Below are 22720 nucleotides of genomic sequence, written 5' to 3' on the forward strand. Positions count from 1 at the left end.
AGTAGGCTGTGATTCGATGATAAAATAACYGGCACCTCATTGATTATATGCAACGCAGGACAAGCTAGTTAAACTAGTAATATCATCAACCATTTGTAGTTAACTAGTGATTATGCTAAGATTGATTGTTTTTTAAGGTAAGGTAAGTTTAATGCTTGCTAGCACCTTACCTTGGCTCCTTGCTGCACTCGAGTAACAGGTGGTCAGCCTGCCATGCAGTCTCCTTGTGGATTGCAAGGTAATCGGCATCCAAAAATGGCGATTACCGATTGTTATGAAAACTCGAAATCGGCCCTAAGTAATCGGCCATGCTGGTCGACCTCTACTACCAGTAATTGTATACATTTTCCTATCAACGGAACATGAAATACGGTAATATGCTATGCCTCCCGGAGTCATGTCTGAACAAGGACATGGATAATATACAGTTAGCTGGGTTTTCTATGCATCGGAAAGACGGCAGTGTCTGGTAACATCGTGGGGGTGGTGTGTGTCTCTTTGTTAACAACGATCTCTAATATTCAGGAAGTCTCAGCTTATCTTGAGATGTTCTAACTCGCCTGAGTTGGATTACCTCATGATAAGCTGTAGACTATATTATTTACCAAGAGTTTTATACCATATTTTCCCATAGCGGTCTATTTACCAACACAAAACTATGCTGGCACTAAGGATGCACTCAACGAGCTCTACAGGACCAAAAGCAAACAAGGAAATATTCATCCATAAGTGACACTCCTAGTGGCCTGTGATTTTAATGCTGAAAAACTGGAATCTGTTTTACCTCATTTCTACCAGCATGTCACCTGTGCAAAATAATAAAACGACTCTAGATTACCTTTACTCCAAACACAGAGACGCATACAAAGCTCTCCCTCGGCCTTCATTTAGAAAATCTGACCAGAACTCTATTTTCCTGATTCCTGCTTACAAGCAAAAACTCAAACAGGAAGTGGTCCGATGAAGCGGATGCTAAGCTACAGGACTGTTCTGCTAGCACAGACTGGAATATGTTCCGGGATTCATCCGATGGCATTGAGGAGTTTACCACATCAGTCACCGGCTTCATTAATAAGTGCAGTCTGTAATAACTACATGTTTCAAGCAAACCACCGTAGTCCCTGTGCCCAAGAACGACAAGGTAACATGTCTAAATTACTACTGCACCGTAGCACTCACATCTATCTGTAGCCATCAAATGCTTTGAAAGGTTGGTAATGGCTCACAGCAACACCATCATCCCAGAAACCCTGGACCCCCTCCAATTCGCATACCGCCCCAACAGATCCACCGATGACACAATCTCTATTGCACTCCACACTGCCCTTTCCCACCTGGATAAAAGGAACACACACGTGAGAATGCTGTTCATTGACTTAAGCTCAGCGTTCAACACCAACCGGATCCTGGACTATTTACATTGACCCGCTTTTATTGTAATAATGAATTTGTTTATATTTTTTGCACTGGCTCTATGCACACTCAGTAGACTTTACCAACCCACTCATACATACTACACTGATACTCCAACACAAATAAAACACACTACATAGACTCACACACACACACGCGTATTAATGCCACATAATGCCATTAACACACAGACACACTTTCACACTCTTTGACACTCTTACACGCACGCTGCTACTCTGTTTATTATCTATCCTGATTGCCTAGTCACTTTACCCCTACCTACACGTACATATTACCTCAACTACCAACACTGCTGCTACTCTGTTTATTATCTATCCGATGACTAGCACTTCAACCCCTACCACATTATATTACCTCAACTACAAACACTGCTGTACTTCTGTTTATTATCTATCCTGTTGACTAGTCACTTTACCATACATATAATACTAACTACCAACACTGCTGCTACTTTGTTATTATCTATCCTGTTGACTAGTCACTTTACCCCTACCTACATTATACGTCCTCAACTACCCACACTGCTGCATCATTAGCAGCACCCCCCTATCCACATCGACGGGTCCAGTAGTGGAGAAGGTGGAAAGTTTAAATTCTCGGTGTACACATCACGGACAAACTGAATTGGTCCACCACACAGACAGCGTTGTGAAAGCGCAGCACGCTTCTTCAAACTCAGAGGCTGAAGAATTCGGCTTGTCACCAAAACACTCACAAACTCCTACAGATGCACAATCGAGAGCATCCTGTCGGGCTGTATCACCGCCGTACGGCAACTGCTCCGCCCACAAACCGTAAGGCCTCCGAGCGTAGTGAGGTCTGCAGAACGCATCACCAGGGGAAACTACCTGCCCTCCAGGACACTACACCACCCGATGTCACAGGAAGGCCATAAAGATCACAAGGACAACCAACCACCCAAGCCACTGCCTGTTCACCCCGCTATCACCACCAGAAGCGAGGTCAGTACAGGTGCATCAAAGCAGGGCCGAGAGACTGAAAACCAGCTTCATCTCAAGGCCATCAGACTGTAAACAGCACAACTAACATTTAGCGGCCGCTGCCAAACATACTGACTCAACTCCAGCCACTTTAAAAATGGAATTGATGGAAATTATGTAAAAAATGTACCACTAGCCACTTTAAACAATGCCACTTAATATAATGTTTACATACCTACATTACCCATCTCATATGTATAACTGTACTCTATATCATCTACTGCATCTTGCCATCTTTGAAACATGTACCAACCCACTTAAAACTATGCCACTTTATGTTTACATACCTACAGTACCATCTCATATGTATGTACCGTACTCTAACATCTACTGCATCTCCATGCCGTTCTGTACCACACTCATTCATATATCTTTATGTACATATTCTTTATCCTTTACACTGTGTGTGTGTTAAGGTAGTAGTTGTGGAATTGTTAGGTTAGATTACTTGTTGGTTATTACTGCATTGTCGGAACTAGACACAAGCATTTCGCTACACTCGCATTAACATCTGCTAACCATGGTATGTGACTAATGAAATTTGATGTGATTGATTGTGATTTGCTGCTGCTCTCTGTTTAATTATCTATCCTGATTGACTAGTCACTTTACCCCTACCTACATATATATACCTCAAACCAACAACTGCTGCTACTCTGTTTATTATCTATCCTTTGATCAGTCACTTTACACCTACCTACATTATAGTACCTCAACTACCAACACTGCTGCTACTCTGTTTATTATCTATCCTGTGACTAGTCACTTATCCCCTACCTACATTATAGTACCTCAACTACCAACACTGCTGCTACTCTGTTTATAATCTATCCTGTTGACTAGTCACTTTACCCTACCTACATTATATTACTCAACTACCAAACTGCTGCTACTTCTTTTTATCTATCCTGTTGACTAGTCACTTACCCCTACCTACATAATATACCTCAACTACCAACACTGCTGCTACTCTGTTTATTATCTATCCTGTTGACTAGTCACTTTACCCCTACCTACATTATAGTACCAACTACCAACACTGCTGCTACTCTGTTATTATCTATCCTGATTGACTAGTCACTTTACCCCTACCTACATTATAGTACCTCAACTACCAAAACTGCTGCCTCTGTTTATTATCTATCCTGTTGACTAGTCACTTTACCCTACCTACATTATAGTACCTCAACTACCAACACGCTGCTCACTCTGTTTTTTTCTATCCTGAGCTAGTCACTTTACCCCTACCTACATTATAGTACCTCAACTACCAACACTGCTGCCTACTCTGTTTATTATCTATCCTGTTGACTAGTACTCCTTACCCCTACCTACATTATATACCTCAACTACCAACACTGCTGCTACTCTGTTATTATCTATCCTGTTGACTAGTCACTTACCCCTACCTACATTATACCTACACTCAACTACAACACTGCTGCTACTCTGTTTATTATCTATCCTGATTGACTAGTCACTTTACCCCTACCTACATTTATACCTAACTACCAACACTGCTGCTACTCTGTTTATTATCTATCCTGTTGCCTAGTCCACTTACCCCTAACCTACATGTACATATTACCTCAACTACCAACACTGCTGCTACTCTGTTTATTATCTATCCTGTTGCCTAGTCACTTTACCCCTACCTACACGTACATATTACCTCAACTACCAACACTGCTGCTACTCTGTTTATGATCTATCCTGTTGACTAGTCACTTTACCCCTACCTACACGTACATATTACCTCAACTACCAACACTGCTGCTACTCTGTTTATTATCTATCCTGTTGCCTAGTCACTTTACCCCCTACCTACATGCACATACTGTATTACCTCAATTGCTTCAACTACCTGGTACCCCTGCACATTGACTCGGTACTTGTACACCTTGTATATAGCCTCGTTATTGTTATGTTATTGTGTTACTATTACCTTTTATGTATTTAGGTAGTATTTGTCTTTGTAACTCTGCATTGTTGGGAATGGGCTTGTTAGTAAGTCTACACCTGTTGTATTTGTCGCATGTGACCAATAAAATGTGATTTGATTAGAATGTTGTTCCTGACTGTATATAGCCAAGGTTTGCCACTTATTTTGGATAGCCACAAGCAGACAGTACATTAAATCCCGGCCCAACCCCAAGAAATCTGATAAATTGGCAGATGTGAGACCATTCCAGGCAAATGCTGTCGCGATTCAAGTACCCTTGGTCCCTCAGCTCAGGGACCTTGACGCAACAGAGGGAAAGAGGGGTGATGAAGGAAGGAGAGATGAACAAAAGAAAGGGTGTTTTTTTTTTTCCCCTGACTTGGTTTACACAAACAGAGTTCTGCTTACACATTCCGTTTTCCCCTCTGCTGAGCTTGCGGCACGGTGCGTCCCTCCCGCTGATGCGTGAGCGGCATTTGGCGAGGACGAGCCCCTCCCTGTGGAGCAGCGTGTTACCGTGACACGCTACGGGAGGCCGTCATTCCCCCTGTCCTGCACACAGCTGTGTTTATGGAAAGTGATCACCGCACCTTCTTTTGTTTGTTTAATAATTCATTTTATAATGTTTCCTTCACGCGTACCATTTTGAGGGAGTGTGAGAGATGGGAAATGAATACTAAAATACAGACAGTCAATAGATTTCAATAGATRTGAGTGGCCCTGAAGCACGTTGCACACACTCTGTCTCTGTGTGTGTTAGCTGCTGTCCCCAATGACAMTGTGTTAACTTAGTGGAATCAGAGTAGTCCACTTACTCACTCTGTCAGGTTCCCCCTGAGTACTGAGTCAACAACAAGCCACAGTTCACAGGACCAGGGGGAGTAATTTACAACTCAGTGTGGGGCCGAAAACACACAGACACACAAACATATGCATTGTCCTAGAATAGAAATAGACTCTCTCTTTGTTGTTGTTGTTTTGCTTTCTAACAGCTTAGGTCAGGATTTTGGGAACGCCATCAAAAAGCCTTCTCTTTCTAGGTTGGGGCATCTGTGCTCCCTGATATGTTATTGTGTTAAAATGACTTATTTTTTATACCATCCCTCCATCTCCATTCACTTGTGTTACTCTATATAGGTTTACAACTAGAGCATGTATTGGCCATGATTTTAGTTGCAGCCTTTATCTTGATTGTTTTGGTAAGTTTTTGTTACTCTGTGTTAATTGTATTGCTTTGATGTGAAGTCAACTCTATGCTGTGGTTTGGCCAATGTGTTTATGTGTGATTAGTAGTTTGTATTCCAGTAGCGACCATCTTCTCTTTGTCTCCTTATCTCCTGTCCTCCATTCCTCTCTCCTTCTCCCCTAGTCTCCATCCCGTGCCGGCGGCGGTGGGTGGTCGCTGTCGGAACTTGACGTTCTGCTCCTGACGGGCACAGCTGGCCACACCCTCAGCCTGTCGGCCAGCAGCTTCGTGGAGGAGGAGCACCAGGTCTGGTACTTCCTGCTCAACACCCTCTGTCTGGTCGTCTTCCAGGACGTCTGTCGCAAGTACTTCCGGGAGCGCAGTGCCAACATTGGCGTCATAGGGTGTTCGGAGGACGAAGACCGCCTCCCTCCCTCCAAAGAGGGGGATGAGGTCGCCTCAACGTTGACTAATTTGGGGGTGACGGGCGCAGATTCAGAGAGGTGGCTGGCCCTGGCAACCCCYCTGCTTACCCTGGTGTGTTGTCGTCTGCTGCGCTCGCTCAACCAGACCGGGGTGCAGTGGGTTCATCTGCCTGACCTGGGACACTGGCTCAACAGGTGGGTGTGCTGAGGTTTGAATAGACTGGAATACTTGCTATTTATTGTTGTGTGTTACTTCACACAGGATAAATGTTGTCATGTAAGTGGAGTGCCATACACTACCATATAGTGGTAGTTGAATATATTACATTTTCTTCATTTGAAGCGGCCTTTTGGATAATATCAGCGTTTTTGTTAGTTTGCTTTTTGCCAGTTCAGATCCACTATTTGATATGTAGATCAGTTCATTAAAGCAACATTTTGCATAATTCTGCTTTGTAAGGCCTTCGGCAGGGCTTTCATTGAGAAGCGGTAGAACAAGTCTACTGCTTGAGTATAACAGTTCCTCCATCTTTTATTCATACCCCGATCATACACTCAGATCTGGGCCTGGTTTCCAGCTTTTCACGATGCATCGTTACTGAAGTGCAACTCTACTTCTGAGTAAAATCTGTCGTTCTGCCCTTGAGCAAGACAGTTAACCCACTGTTCCCCGGGCGCCGAAGACGTGGATGTTGATTATGGTAGCCCCCCGCACCTCTCTGATTCAGAGGAGTTGGATTAAATGCAGAAGACACATTTCAGTTGATGCCATTCAGTTGGACAACTGACTAGGTATTCCCCTTTCCCCTTTCCATTCACACAACACAGGAGTGCCTTATTAGCTTGTGAAGGAACCATGTAGGGGATTACAGTTCTAGAGGGCTGACTCACAGGCAGTACTACGGCTGTCTTCCCAGTCAGTTATGACTATGTTGTATAAAAGGTATACATATAGCTCATGGTAATACTGTTCCATAGGTCTCAACCCGCATGGTCTCAAGTCTTAGCCTGTCCAAGGGACTTCAGGTCCTGAGCTCATCCTCGTTTCCAACATGATTTTTCCTCCTTCCTGTTAGAGTTATGGTAGTACAAAAACTCCCGCTATGACCTCTGCGGAGTCATCAAATGAGCAAAATGACAATGTAAATTACGCAGGCTCCACCGCTCGCCGCATGTGGCAGGGGCTACAGTCCATTACGGAATACAAAGGAAGACTCAACCGTGATCTGCCCAAATCATGCCTCTCTACTAGACCAACTCAATGCATTTTATGCAAGCTTTGAAAACAGCAACGTCGTGCCGGGTGGGATGGCCGTCACCGACCCAGAGGATTGGGTGATCTCGCTCTCCGAGGCCGACGTGAGAAACATCTTTAATCAGGTCAACACCTGCAAGGCCGCGGGACCGACGGTAATCCAGGGAGCAATCTCAGAGCATGGGCAGAACAGCTGGCAGGCATATTAGGGTACTTTTCAACCTCACCTTGTCCCAGTCTATAATCGCCACATGTTTAAAGAAGACCACTATCATTCCTGTCCCCAAGAACTCTAAAGCTTTATGCCACAATGACTACCACCCTGTAGCACTCACATCTGTAATCATGAAGTGCTTTGAGAGGCTGGTTACGGCAACACATTAGCTCCATCATCCCAGACACCCTAAACCCACTTGTTTGCATACTGCCCCAACAGGTCCATAGATGACGCAAACTGAATTGCTTTCCACACTACCCTCACCCACTTAGATAAGAGGAATACCTGTTAATTGATTACAGTTCAGCGTTCAACACCATTGTCCCCTCCAAGCTCGTCACCAAGCTTAGGACTCTGAACACCTCCCTCTGCAACTGGATCCTGGACTTCCTCCGCCACGCTATCCCTCAACACAGGGGCCCCACAGGGGTGTGTGCTTAYTCCCCTCCTCTATTCCTTGTTCACCCACAATTGCGTAGCCACGCACGACTCCAGGACCATCATCAAGTTTGCTGACGACATGACGGTGGTAAGCCTGATCACTGGCGACGATGAGTCAGCCTACAGGGAGGATGTCAGTGACCTGGCAGTGTGGTGCTAGAACAACAACCTCTCCCTCAATGTCAGTAAGACCAAGGAGCACACCCCCATCAACGACGGGGCTGCAGTGGAGCAGGTCGAGATCTTCAAGTTCCTCGGTGTCCAAATCACTGAAGACCTAAAATGATCCAAACACAAGCGCACGGTCGTCAACATGGCGCGACAGCCCCGCTTCCATCTCAGGAGGTTGGAAAAGTTTGGAATGGGCCCTCAAATCCTCAAAAAGTAAATGTCTGGTGTGGCAATAGCACCGCCCTCGATCACATGGCTCTACAGAGGGTGGTGCGGACAGCCCAGGACATCACTGGGGCACATCTCCTTGCCATCCAGTACATTTACACTGAACGAAAATATAAACGCAACATGTAAATGTTGGTCCCATGTTTCATGAGTTGAAATACAAAATCGCAGAAATTTTCCATACGCACAATAATCGTATTTCTCTTCAGTTGTGTGCACAAATGTGTTGACATCCCTGTTAGTGAGCATTTCTCCTTTGCCAAGATAATTCATCCACCTGACAGCTGTGGCATATCCAGAAGCTAATTAAACAGCATGATCATTACACAGGTGCACCTTGTGCTGAGGACAACAAAATGGCACTTTATAATGTGCAGTTTTGTCACATAACACAATGCCACAGATGTGTCAAGTTTTAAGGGAGCGTGCAATTGGCATGCTGACTGCAGGAATGTCCACTAGAGCTGTGTCCAGAGAATTTAATGTTGATTTCTCTACCAAAAGCCGCCTCCAACGTTGTTTTAGAGAATTTGGCACTACATACAACCGGCCTTACAACCACAGACCACGTGTAACCACACCAGCTCAGGACCCCCACATCCGGCTTCTTCACCTGCGGGATTGTCTGAAGGGGCTGAGAGAAGTATTTCTGTCTGTAATAAAGCCCTTTTGTGGGAAAAACTAATTCTGATTGTCTGGGCCTGGCTCCCCAGTGGGTGGGCCTATGCCCTCTAAGGCCCATGGTTGCACCCCTGCCCTGTTATGTGAAATCCATAGATTAGGGCCTAATGAATTTATTTCAATTGACTGCTTTCTTTTTATTAATTACAATCTTTGAAATTGTTGCATGTTGCATAAATCTTTTTGTTCAGTATATATCAGGCAGTGTGGTCGGAAGGCCCAGAAAAATTATTAATGACTGCAATCATCCAAGCAATAGACTATTCTCTCTGCTTCCGCACAGGAATCAGTACCGGTGCATAAAGTCTGGCACCAACAGGCTCTTGAACAGCTTCTATCCCCAAGCAATAAGACTGATAAATAGCTAACAAAATAGCTGACACGAACGATCTGAGTAGACCTTGTATCTTTATTGACATTTTATTGTTATTTTTGCACTTTCTCTATGCACACTCACTGGGCCCTACACACTCACACACACACACACACACACACACACACACACACACACACACACACACACACACACACACACACACACACANACACACACACACACACACACACACACACACACACACACTCCATCATCATCTGCTCACTCACACATAATATGCACATACATTTATAATGACTCTACACACGCACACACACAGCCACTCACATGCAACCTGCTGCTACTCTGTTTATCTTATATCCTGTTGCCTAGTCACCTTACTCCTATACATATCTACCTCTATCACTCCAGTATCCCTGCACATTGTAAATATGGTATTGGAACTGACCCTGTATATAGTATGCTTACTTACTTATTGTGTTCTTCTTATTTCTATTTTTTTATAGTATTATATTGTTATTGATTATTGCATTGCTGGATGTTGTGTTAGCAAGAAAGGCATTTCATGTGACATTGAAACTTGAAACTTTCATATGCTGGTTTTCCAATCGAGTCTTTCACCTGGTTTGCTTAGCTGCACCGTACTCACTCCCTCACAAATCGGGTCAACGTGCTTCATTGTCTGCCCATGTATTGTATACACTCAGTCATTATTCGTCCTTGGAGTGCTCCCTCAAGGCTGCAGAACTGCCACACAGACAGATGGCTAGTCCGGGCTTGTCTCCCAGTCTAAACCAGGTCRCATTCCACCCCATTAGATATGTGCTCTGGCCAGCACAGTGAATCAAGACTCAGTTAATTGCTTGGTTGGATGCGAGAGGAAGGAAGCCTAAATAAAGAAAAACACGCAAAAAAAACTGTGTTTTTTTTTCTTCCCCCCACAGGATTATGTGACTTGGACGTAGACACCCAGGGAAAGTTAATTTGAAGTATATGGTCAGCCCTGGAATGACTCTTCACATAATATCATTGAATGATTTGRTCCTTTAACAATTTTGCAGCATCATAACAGTTAGAGCACTCAGAGGTTAAGTCTTAAAAAGATACGACCAGTGAAGTTCCGACAGGCCAGAAAACTTGCAATATGTCAATTTTCTTACCAAGCTTCTTTGCAGCGTTGCCTAGGCAAAGTAAGACTCTACAATATATGGACAAATGTGAAATCCAATCTACCTCAGGGCTCCTATTCATTTTAGCAGACTCAACATGGCGTATAAAGACTCAGAGGTTATACTAAGCATGAAGTGCTCAGACATGACGTGCTCATGACAAGTCTTGACCATATTATAGTGCATTGCCCGCATGGCCTCCAACTAAATTGTCACCATGTTTCAATAAAACGTCGACATTCAATAGTCTGACTTCAAAGCGAGTGAGATTCTGAACATACAGAAAACTTGGTGAACCTACGGTACTATACCTTGGCAAAGGATTTAGGCTAATGAATGAAATAAGATTCATTGTATAGACCAAGAGAAAGTGCATTGAGTGTTATCCGTTAGAGCCTGTTGTCTGTTAACTTACCTTATTATCTCTACAGCACCATAATGGTGGCTAGTTTCCGCACAGCAAGGATATAAATACAAGTGGAGGAACTCCCYTAGGAGCTAAAAGAAATGAATCATATCTTTGGCTGTCTCTGCAGGTAGCATTAGTCTGTTCCTTTCCTTTGTATGTTAAAAACCTCTCTCTGACTTCCCTGTAATTCTTACATTTTACATTTACATTTTAGTCATTTAGCAGACGCTTTTATCCACAGTTAGTGCATTCATCTTAAGATAGCTCTTTGAAGAGGTAGGGTTTAAGATACTCTTTGAAAAGGTTGGGTTTTTAGATGTTTTCGGGAAGATGGGCAGGGTCTCTGCTGTCCTAGCTTCAGAGGGAAGCTGGTTCTTCAGTGAAAAAAAGCTCAAGACAGATTTTAGGGCCAAGATAACAAACCTTAATTGCCTCCGAATCAGAGCCGGAATAAGATTGTTATCCATGAAGCATCGTACCCTCGGATTCTCGGAGAGATGTACAAAAACATTCCGTCTGGCAGAAAGTTTTGTCGGTGAACCCGCTGTTCTCATTGTTGAACCCAAGGTTTTTCTGTTCCATTAGCATTCTCGCGGTGACACAAGTAACAAGATGAATGCCTTGCGCTGGGGGCACCAGGGTCAGCGTATTGTGGATTTAGAATTTCCTTCTCGCCGTCATTAGCTGGCCTTTACCCTGCCTGGCGCTGCCCCTTTTCCCATATTCCCCCTGTTCTCTGCGGAGTGGGTACACTGGGTAATGAGCTCGGGCATCGTTCCTCCTTCATGTTCCCCCAAGGTGTCCGCCTGTTCCCGTTCCCTGACCCAACCCCCTGCCCCGATACCAGGGCTATACTGTTCTTCTGGCGTAGCTGGGCTACATCTAAAAAGTTGAACGTGGTCTCCTCTTCCTTGTCTCRTCTCTTTCAACTGCAGTGATATGAATGCAAAGAAGGGTACATGCAAATAAAAAAAGTAGATGCTTACTGGGAAGTTGCTATCACCAGTCCAGTTCTTTCTCATCAGAGTAGATGATGTGGAGGAAAGGAGACAAAGAAGGAAGGTCCCTTCAAGCTATTGTACCACACACCTTCTTACTCTATTGCTTGCCTGAGATTTTCCCATTCTCAACTTGTTTAGGATTAATTGCCCTGTCCCAACTAACATTGAATGGGTGTGTTTAGACAAYAAAATGTAGCCGAAACAGCTTTACATCAGCTGCTGTAGCCAACATCATTACAGACTTTTCCCCTTAGAATACTATGGTGATTTGATTTGAATATGGCCATGTTTTGCCCTTGAGTGACTTCTATTAGAGTACTTGTGAGAAATGGACTTGCAGATGTGTGATCTTTCGCATTACTCTAATGAAGGTGTAAATCTTGAGCCAAGGACTTTCTCTAATTTCCACTAGCCCTTCCTTCCTACATAGAGAACAGTGGGACCTGAGTACAGTGAATGTGCTATTCTTAGTTAGTACCCCCCTCCTATTTTTCAATGTATGACTGAGGTGTGAGTCCAAGGAAATAACCWCCTATGGAAAGATAAGGGCAACATTTTACCAACGCAAAATGCCTCTGAGTTCTGCAACAAATAGCTTAATGCTTACAATATTACAGCCCTAAACTGCAATATTGCTGCACTAAACTGCAATATTGTTCGAAAACGAATTACTCTAATTACTGTGTAATTAGTGCAGTTTTACAGTGGTTTAAATGTTCATCTGTTCTGTCTCTACAGCTCAGAACACAAGACGGTGCTGTCCTTGTTGGCCGCCATGTCATTGGCTCTTATCTACTTCCTGGTCCAGGGGCGATGTTCCTGGGTCTCCAAGATTGCCCTGGCCCTCGGCCTTCTGGGTGTCTACAGCTACCGGGCGGCTGTGGGCAACGTTGTGTTACCATGGCAACATTCCGGTGGAAACATGTCCAAGTAAGTTTTCGACGACTATTATGTGGCAAGCGATTACTCCTTCCCAATCGCCTTTTAATGCAATTGAGGTTTTGCATCAAATCTGAAGAAATGCTGTATTGCATTTGTCTGTGTTTGTTGAGCCTTTTGATAGGTGATCACATCATACTAGTTAATGAAGGCTATTGTCATGAGCCAAAACGGGTCGCCGAAAAATGTGTACTATGTCATCCATTTTGTATGATATGTTTCGTCCTCTAAAAAWATATTTGAATTCCAATTCATACAATATGTTACAAATTTGTAAGGGCTTAAGATCCCGGACTGCATCTTTAAGGCCTACATCGGGATAAAATACACAACAATACACAGAGGAAGAAAAACTAGGAAAAGAGGACGAGCACTTTGTTTACCCCTGTGCTTTTGATTTCTAAAATCACCAAATGTGGAGCTCCTTCGCCCTGCCACTCGGATCAATGCCTCCCTGCTTGCCTGCCTGCCTTACTCCCTCCCTGCCTCTCACCAGCCCACTAGCCAGCTGCAGCCCGTCTACAGCCCCCCTGCAAGAACACAATGAGTACGCAGGTGCTACTGCCCAGTTATCCTGCCCCACTGCCCAGTTATCCTGCCCTATATTTGACAACGCCACCATGCAAAGTCGCCCAGTCATTAATCACCACAGGAAGTTGTTTATGCTTGCGCCGTGGCAACCTCCTGGCATTCCCATTAAGTTGAGTCCACAACAGCAACGGCCCCAGCTCGATCACTCGCAGTCAGGCTAATCTGGTAGCATGAGACCCCTTCATCCTTTGTGCCTCATCACACTGACCCACATTGCTGAAAGAGGGTCTTCCACACTGACTCGCTATGAAAGTTCAGGCTGCATCTTTTTGTGTGTGCTTCGTAAGGCAGTTGGGCTTGACTGACAGCAAAAAAAAAAAGGCAAATTGAGATTTTTTAATGAGGAAACAATTCTTGGTATAGCTCTCTATGCAGTAGTTTTTTCTCCCAATAATAACTTAATCATCCTTCTCCTGTCCTTAGCTTTAAAATRATACAGAATACCCTGTGACATTTTCTGGTATTTGCTGTAAGTAGCTGGTAGGTAGGGATTGAATGCCCACATTTATTCCTCCCTCTATTTCTCCCTCCTTTCTTCTATTATTTCATCTGTTTCACGTGAGGAAATGTTCCATCAAATGCCTCCAAAAGAGCATTGTAGAGTCAACAAAAAACGGAGGGAAAAGGGGCCTTGGAATTTATGGGTCTCCTGCTGTCTCGCGTTTCGCTGTCGTGCCGCCCGTCCTCGGCCTGATGAGTGGCCATGATTGATATGGCCCGGCAGACGCTGTCGAGTCATACCCCCTACCAGATGGGGTCATCAATCAGACCGTTTTTGTCATTTAGAAAAAGCGGAATTGTCATGTACCTCCGGCATAAGGAAAGCCATTCTGGGAAGTAATGTGGTTTAAGAGGCACTTTGAATCATCAAGCTTTTTTGTAATAGTCACACCTTCTTTTATTTTTTTATCACTTGTGATTTTGCTGTTGTTCATTTTTTGTTTTCCCATGTAGTTTTATACCGTATAACATTTTACCTCACACCATTATAGCGTCGGTAGGCCAGTATTAAAACTGGTCTGTGTATGTTGTACCACATTTTAACATTGACATTTTAGTCATTTATCCGACGCGCTTACCCAGAGCCCCTTGCAGTTAGTGCATATATCTTAAGATAGCTCGGTGAGACAAACACATATCACAGTCAAAGTAAATACATTTTCCCTCGAAAGTAGCTATCAGCAAAGTCAATGCTAGTAGGAAAATACTGGTGCGGGTTCCCACACATTGACTAAGGTGAGACTACTCATTCTCACTAGTTCAGCTAATCCTAAATGTAATCAAAATTGTTGGGTTTTTTGGGCTACATCAGGTGTCACAAAACACATATGATTGGCTCTCAATGTGAATGTAATTTGTGACATACATACAGTACTGAATGTCTTTGGAGGGTGGAGTACTCTAGTCTTTGTGACCAGCCTTTATCTGCCCCACTGATATGACCCATCCTCTTGTTAAATGACAACGTGGAATCATATCTCAGCCCAGTGCAGTTAATGTGAATTACAGGAGTGGCTTAAGGGCCGGCGTTGTCTCTGTGATGAAATACATCTCCCGGGCAACCCTGCGAGGCTTCTGTGTTATCTGAACACACCTGAGTTGCGGTGAAATGCATGGAAGCGTTTGTGTTACAGCACCATACTGAATAGAATAGTACTATAATACTTTATATATTATATCAGAAATGTGTACTTTGTGGTTCTACTCCCAACTCGCCCAGATAACACACAAACACAGTCCAATCTTGAGAGCAGCACAGGGTGTCCCGAATTTTGACACCCCTGTGTTTTGGGGTTAAGTGCCTTGCTCTATGGCACAACAGCAGTGGATGTTGCTCCTGGGATCTGAAACCAACAACTCCTCAGATTCTACTTTTTAGAGAAATAGTGTAGTCAAAATCTGTATTGTAGTCAAAGCGAAATCTTATTTTCTTCAGCAGCCACTGCAAGACGAGTATGTACTGTCAYATGTTACTCGTGATAAGATATGGGACTGGAGCAAAAAGTCCCTTTAAAAATGAAGCGAGGCACCAGAGTTGACACAATGCTGGAAAAAAATGTAGAGGATACTTGCATTGTTGCAAATAGCATTATTGCATAGTTACGTTACTAGTCCCTGAGATGCCATAACAATACAAATGTTCTCCCGAACATCACTTAGCTCCCAGCTGTAATACATTTCCCTTGTTCTGGAGATTTTGTTTGATATCCCATCTTTTTATAATCCCCTTCCTGTGAGGAAAGGTAAAGATTGAGAGATACTTAAGCAATGTCATATTTCTCATTATTCTAGACAACCACCTTGTGTTCAGAGAGTGGCTGAGTAGCTAGGAACGTTTCAATGATATGTCAAGGTTATTGTTTGATAGTTTGGACCTTTTAGTATAGGAACACTTGCTTCGAAGCCGAAGAGTTACCACTAAGTCTGATTTATTTTCCAAAAATTACTCACAAAAACTCCACTCCAGAGCACATAGAACTGACGCATCACGTCGGTCGTGCATGCAGATCCCTCATGAAGATGCAAATTAATTCTGACTCTCATCGGAATCTCCGAGTACACACGCATGCACTTTGCACATTACACACGCGCACGCACACGCGCACGCACACGCGCACGCACACACACACACACACACACACACACACACACACACACACACACACACACACACAAATACACACACGAGGTGATTTCAGGTGTCGTGGATGAGGGGTTCAAAGTAAGGCTGTCTCTCTGTCTTTTAAAGACATGCCTGGATAAGAGTGAAGCTCTCATTGTTCATACACACATTCAGCCTGTAGCCTTTTCATGATCTCCTGTTCTAAGCTTCCCTCTGTCACAATCATAGAATTAGTTCAGAATGTTCATGTTATATACAGTGCCGGCAGAAAGTATTTAACATTTTAAGTGGATTACATTGAGATGTTGTGTGACTGATCTACACACAATACCTCATACCCCATAATGTCAAAGTGGATTTTTTAATTAAATTCAAATAATGAAAAATGAAAATATCTTGAGTCAATAAGCATTCAAACACTTTTTCATCATTCCTAACTCAATTTCCGGAAATGAATCAGGAATTTCACCATGAGGCCAATGGTGACTTTAAAACCATTACAGAGTTTAATGGCTGTGGTAGGAGAACTGAATATGGGTCAACAACATTGTAGTTACTCCACAATACTAACCTAATTGACAGAGTGAAAAAAAAGGACGCCTGTACAGAATAAAAATATTCCAAAACATACATCCTGTTTGCACTAAAGTAATACTGCAAAAAATGTGGCAAAGCAGTTCACTTTTTGTCCTTAATACAAAGTGTTATGTTTGGGGCCAATACAATACTGAGCACCACTCTCCATATTTTCAAGCATAGTGGTGGCTGCATCATGTTATATGTATGCTTGTAATCATTATGTACTGGAGAGTTTTTCAAGATAAAAAAGAAACGGAATGGAGCTAACCACAGGCAAATTCCTGGAGAAATACCTGGTTCAGTTTGCTATCCACCAGACACTAGGATATTAAGGCCAAATCTACACTGGAGTTGCTAACCAAGAAGACAGTGAATGTTCCTGAGTGGCCTAGTTGAAGTTTTGACTTAAATTGGCTTGAAAATATATGGCAAGACTTGAAAATATATGTCTAGCAATGATCAGCAAACAATTTGACAGAGCTTGAAAATGTTGAAAAGAATGATGGGCAAATATTGTACAATCCAGGTGTTCAAAGCTCTTAGAGACTCACAGCTGTAATCACTTTCAAAGATGAGTCTAAGATGTGTTGACTCTCGTGTGAATACTTATGTAAATGAGATATTTCTGTATTTAAATGTCAATACATTTCCAAACAATTCTAAAAACCTGTTTTCACTTTGTCATTATGGGGTATTGTGTGTAGATGGACGAGAGGAAAAAAAGCAATTTAATCCATTTTGAATTCAGGCTGTAACACAACAACATGTGGAATAAAGGGGTATGAATACTTCCTGAATTCACTGCATTTCAACATTCTCTTCAATRTTTGTTCAATTGTTCACAAAATGAGTTATGTTCATTTTTGTGTGGCTATGATCTCTGTCAAAACCAAATCTATTCTCAAAATTGAAAGGCCTTTGAGCACCCAGGATACTACTGTTTGTCAGTTTCTCACGTTGCCCCTCTTACCGCATGCTACTCATTAGCAAGTAATGAACGTGCAGGTGACTATTTAAACTGTTCTCCCGAAAAGTGACAGACAATGATCATTACCTAATCATCTTTCCAATCCACTGATACTAATGTGAGGTGTCTTGGCAGGTGTCTCTGATGGGTTTGGCGACACGTCCTCTCTCGAGTGATCCATTGTGCTTCACTCTCCTAGCTGGTAGGGCCCGGGACGACACCAGTATCGGGAATATTTTTTCCCATGGCAAAAATGAAAACACGAAGCAGACGCATCTATTTGGTCCTTTAAAGACCTATTTTATGAAAAATCGTGTGTGCTGTAGCTTGGAAAATAAATAAATGTGACTCTGGATGACAACATGATGACGTTTGTTTCCAACATTTGGGCTGTTTTCCTAAAGAAGTTTGGTATTTTATTAGGATCCCCAATAGCTTTTGCAAAAGCAGCAACTGCTCTTCCTGGGGTCCACACAAAACATGAAGCATGACATAATACAGAACATTAATAGACAAGAACAGCTCAAGGGCAGAACTACACTAACAAGTATTGCGATGCTGGTATCGTTCCGGCCCTACTAGATGGCTGTTCTGGCTTTTTGATGACTGACCTCAGGACACACCCTTCTTTTCATTCAAGGCTGTGGGATGTTCCCATCACTGTCATCAGTCAAGTTAACTAGGATACACACCTTGTTCAATAACCATTTATTAATCCCATTTTTTTTACTTTTAGATTGTGGGAATTGTGAGCTACTACTGCACTGTTGGAGCTAGGAACACAAGCATTTAGCTACAACCGCAATAACATCTGCTAAATATGTGTACTGTATGTGACCAATAAAATGTGATTTGATTTGTACCAGTTATACAGGTACTGTAGGAAAGCAGACAGAGACAGACTGCCAGACAGACAGAAAAACACAGACTGCAGTCCATGGTGTCCAGAACAATACAGAATCTTCCTCTTGTTTTTTGGTATGGACTGTCAGTTTATTAATGTGTTATTAGCATGGTTGTTCTGCCGGCGTCTAAATGCCAGGGTTACATTTCTGTGTGTGGTTTCCCCCCCATTTGCTCGTTCTGTACCCATCTGTGCCGCTCACCCCAAACCACACACACTGGCCTCAACGTGGCATTTGTTCGCCATAATCACAGCTCATTTAATTTGCTGATTGTGTTGCTCAGAGCAATAGCATCCAACTTAAGCCCGCAKACAGGCACCTGTAGAAAAGCCAAGACACCACCACATTTACCTTCACACACAAAAACAGACTCCTCTACCTCCTCACATAGTCAACCCAGCTAACAAGTCAGCCCAGCCCCCCCAGCCATGCTTAGAATAAATACAACAAAACAAGGATTTCAGCTATGCTTAGCATAACAACCAAGAAGGGCAGGGATTCTCTCCACATCTGATTTGTGTTTAGATAAAACATTTGAATAATATAAAAGTGAGAGATGTAGCTAGGGCACAACTCCAGGGTTGCAGGTTGCAATACAAACCCAGTGAATGAATAATACATTGGCAACACCTGCTTGACTCGCTCTCCTAGTAAACCAGACCCTTATTCCACTGCTATCACTAGAGGCTCCTTAAAATTCAAGGATGTTTGGCCCCTTTTGGGGACACGCTGTCAGTCTAGTGCGTGTTTGACAATAAGGCGGCACTTGAGTGTTTATACTTTTATAGACACCTTGTGAGGAAGTGAGGTTTGCCTGGTGACGTCTTTCCCAGCAGGCTAAACAGGTTTAAATGACATCATAAAACCAGTTGTACTTTCATTATGAAGTCATTTCAAGCATGTTTTGCCCACTAGGTAAGAGTAGTTTTATTGATAATTACTCTGCCTCTCCTTCCCTAGGTACAGCAGCTAGCAGTAAAAATGGCCTAATCCATGCTTATTGTTTAGGTGCACATTTTCACATGTACATCTCTCTATCACACACGCACGCCCGCACGCACGCACACACACACAGACACACACACACACACACACACACACACACTGAACTAAGGATTGCAGGGGGTTTGCTGTTTGGCAGACTGACTCTATCTGCACCCTGTCACTCCTAAGGGTCCTCACATTAAAAACTCCTGACTCTTGTTCACACAACCCTGTCTCCATGGTTACCTGCCAGGAGGCTACGTGGCATCTACTGTTGTCGTACCTTTTCCCGATGAGCGATGACGCAGAAAATGTTCTGCGTGCCATAATAACAGGCACAGAAATTATGATTCATTCATCCGTATGGATTTTAGTCAAAGCAGATGTCCTTGCGACTTCTGCTATTACTAATAGCACACATGAATTTGAATCAAGAGGCTGGGAAACTGGCTTGTATTTATCTTTTTGGACTTATCTTTTTTACGAGGTTGTTGGTGTTTGTCAGAATTGCAGAAGTGTGTAATCAGACCAGTCTAGTTTGGTCAGTYTCAGAATTAGAGGGCACACCTCAGCTGAAAGGAGAAATGACTGTACTTGCCTTCATCATATCAATTGCTAGATTGGCTTGCCCTTCAACTCCCCACCTTGTCTAGAATCCAGCGGTATTGTATCTTGTGTACATGGTGCTCGCTCAGGTCTTAAAATCTGAAAACGTTATGGACAAATAGCAATTTTTAAGACATAAAAAAATATGGAATTGTACACTACAGTCTGGAAAAAGTCCAGGGCCTTATTTATAAACGTTGCGTAGGCATAGAAGAAGGCATGCGCCACTTTCTAAGCAAACTTTGGGATTTATACAATTTTAAAAAACTTGGAGAATGTGTGGTCCTCCACGGACKCTTTGACCCATACGTACGCACATAAACTGGATAAATTAGAACTGCGACTCCGATGGCGGAAGGATGAAACTAGAAACGCTTTGAAATTGATACCATTGTGTTAAATAAATCGAAATATTACCTCTGACGTATTATATATGAAGAGTTCCCTGGAGTGCACACAAAAAAACACACAAAAAACCTGATTTAGYATAATAAATACAAACGGAGATATCTGTTTTTGCAAAAGAACCCCTCAAATATGTTGTACAGTTTAAATTGGGATCATATTTAATTGGATCTGTAATTATTAAACAATACATGCATGTTATGAAATGTATTCTCATAAATAATAAGGTGAACATTAGGACAAATTACGTTTAAACTGATGCCGTTTTCGATGCCTTTGTCGGGCAGATCCGAGTGCACAGTTTCATATATTGTTATCACATGTTCGTTGCGCAGAACTGTCAATGTGATAATGGCRCTGTCATTGTCAGTTACAATCAGGGTAATTACCACACCTGAAGGTGTTACGCAATTGGGTAGCTTTGACAATCAAATGGATGGGTATTAAAAGGCATGCAATTACAATGCGTAATGACGCACAATGGCTGCTTTGGCACTGTTGGAAGATTTAGCGAATGGAAGAATTCGGAGAGAGCAAATTCTCAGAGACCAGCAAGATTTACTGGCCAATGATGATGAGTGGCTTAAGAGCCGGTTCCGATTACCAAGAGCTGTTCTCTTGGATCTATGTGCTGTAGTGGGACCAGCTTTACAGAGAAGCACCCGCAAAAACCAAGCCGCGCCTGTCCCACGTCAAGTCCTAACAACCCTCGGATTTCTGACACTTTTCAAAGGGATTGGCTGACAGGTCAGGGATCTCTCAGCCAACCTTTAGCCGCGTTATGCCAGACGTGTTAGGAGGTATAATTGGATTGACGCACCTCTACATAAAGTTTCCTTACACGGTGGGTGAACAGGCAAATAAAAAAGTGCAATTTGCAGCAATGTCCTGGTTTCCCAAATGTAATCGGTGCTATAGACTGCACTCATGTTGCTATAAGGGCACCGAGTGATGATCAATTTGCTTTCATTAATCGAAAGCGTTATCATTCCATTAATGTCCAAATCATATGTGATGCGGACATGGTACTGACTAATGTAGTGGTTCGGTGGCCTGGGTCAACCCATGACTCATTCACATGGAGCAACAGCAGTGTTGGGTGCAGCCTTGAGACCGGAGCTGTGRGTGATGGCTGGCTTCTAGGTACGGATGAGTAATGTAGAAATTCTAAATCAATTGCAACTTTTCTCTACTGCAGTGCCTAACCAATTCACTAACTTTGCAGGCGACAGTGGATATCCTCTCAAGCGGTGGCTGCTCACCCCTTTCACCAATCCACAGAGCGCAGAGGAGAGGAACTACAACGTGCGCCATTGCCAGGTACGCGCTGTTGTGGAGCGCACCATCGGGCTTCTGAAGGGCAGATTGCGCTGCCTCGATTCCTCAGGCGGAAACCTTTTGTACAAGCCCGAAAAGGTCTGCGACGTTGTGATGGCGTGTGCTGTGCTACATAATGTGGCACAGCTAAGGAATGTGGCTTTACCCCCTGACACTGTTGGTTGTGTTGGCCCCGACCCCTATCCCCAGGCGTTTGAACCAAACGCAGCTGCCGTGCGGCAGCGTGTGGTTGTGATGCGTCGCTTGTAAGAACACAATGTATGGAAACAAATAACACTATTTATTGAGTAATTCTTTCAATGTACAGCTTATGTCACACAAAACATTTTTTATTTGCTTCAACTCCTTGGCAACTTCGTTAATAGCGTCGATGGTGTCTCTGCATTTGCAGCACTGTGTCTGTGAAGACACGGCCATTGGTGGGTTGTGACGCACAAGGTGCTGTGGAGACGCCAGGGCTGGGCGCACTCAAGCTCCTGCTCAGCTGCAGCACCAATGACCCCGCTGGAACACTCAGCTCCTGCTCAGCTGCAGCACCAATGACCCCGCTGGAACACTCAGCTCCTGCTCAGCTGCAGCACCAATGACACCGATGGAACACTCAGCTCCTGCTCAGCTGCAGCACCAATGACCCCGCTGGAACACTCAGCTCCTGCTCAGCTGCAGCACCACCGACCCCACTGGAACACTCAGCTCCTGCTCAGCTGCAGCACCAATGACCCTGCTGGAACACTCAGCTCCTGCTCAGCTGCAGCACCACCGACCCTGCTGGAACACGCAGCGACTAAAAACAATAGAAAATGTCACAATTGTTTGTGTAAATAAATGTTTAAACAACTTGAATGCATTTGGTTTACTCTTTTCAAACAAGGGAATACTAATTACA

The 22720-nt window shown here is 43.4% G+C and overlaps 1 protein-coding gene across 1 annotated transcript in view; it reads left to right on the top strand.

Annotated features, from left to right (window-relative positions):
- Window positions 1–22720, top strand: part of LOC111967602 (GPI ethanolamine phosphate transferase 2) — a 120618-nt gene that overhangs the window by 71482 nt on the left and 26416 nt on the right. The window contains exons 9-10 of the mRNA XM_023992763.2: window positions 5747–6183; window positions 12636–12827. Coding sequence (XP_023848531.1) covers window positions 5747–6183; window positions 12636–12827 — 629 coding nt within the window. The remainder of the gene's footprint in view (window positions 1–5746; window positions 6184–12635; window positions 12828–22720) is intronic.

Source organism: Salvelinus sp. IW2-2015, linkage group LG8, assembly GCF_002910315.2.
Source record: "Salvelinus sp. IW2-2015 linkage group LG8, ASM291031v2, whole genome shotgun sequence".
Classification (NCBI taxonomy): Eukaryota; Metazoa; Chordata; class Actinopteri; order Salmoniformes; family Salmonidae; genus Salvelinus; species Salvelinus sp. IW2-2015.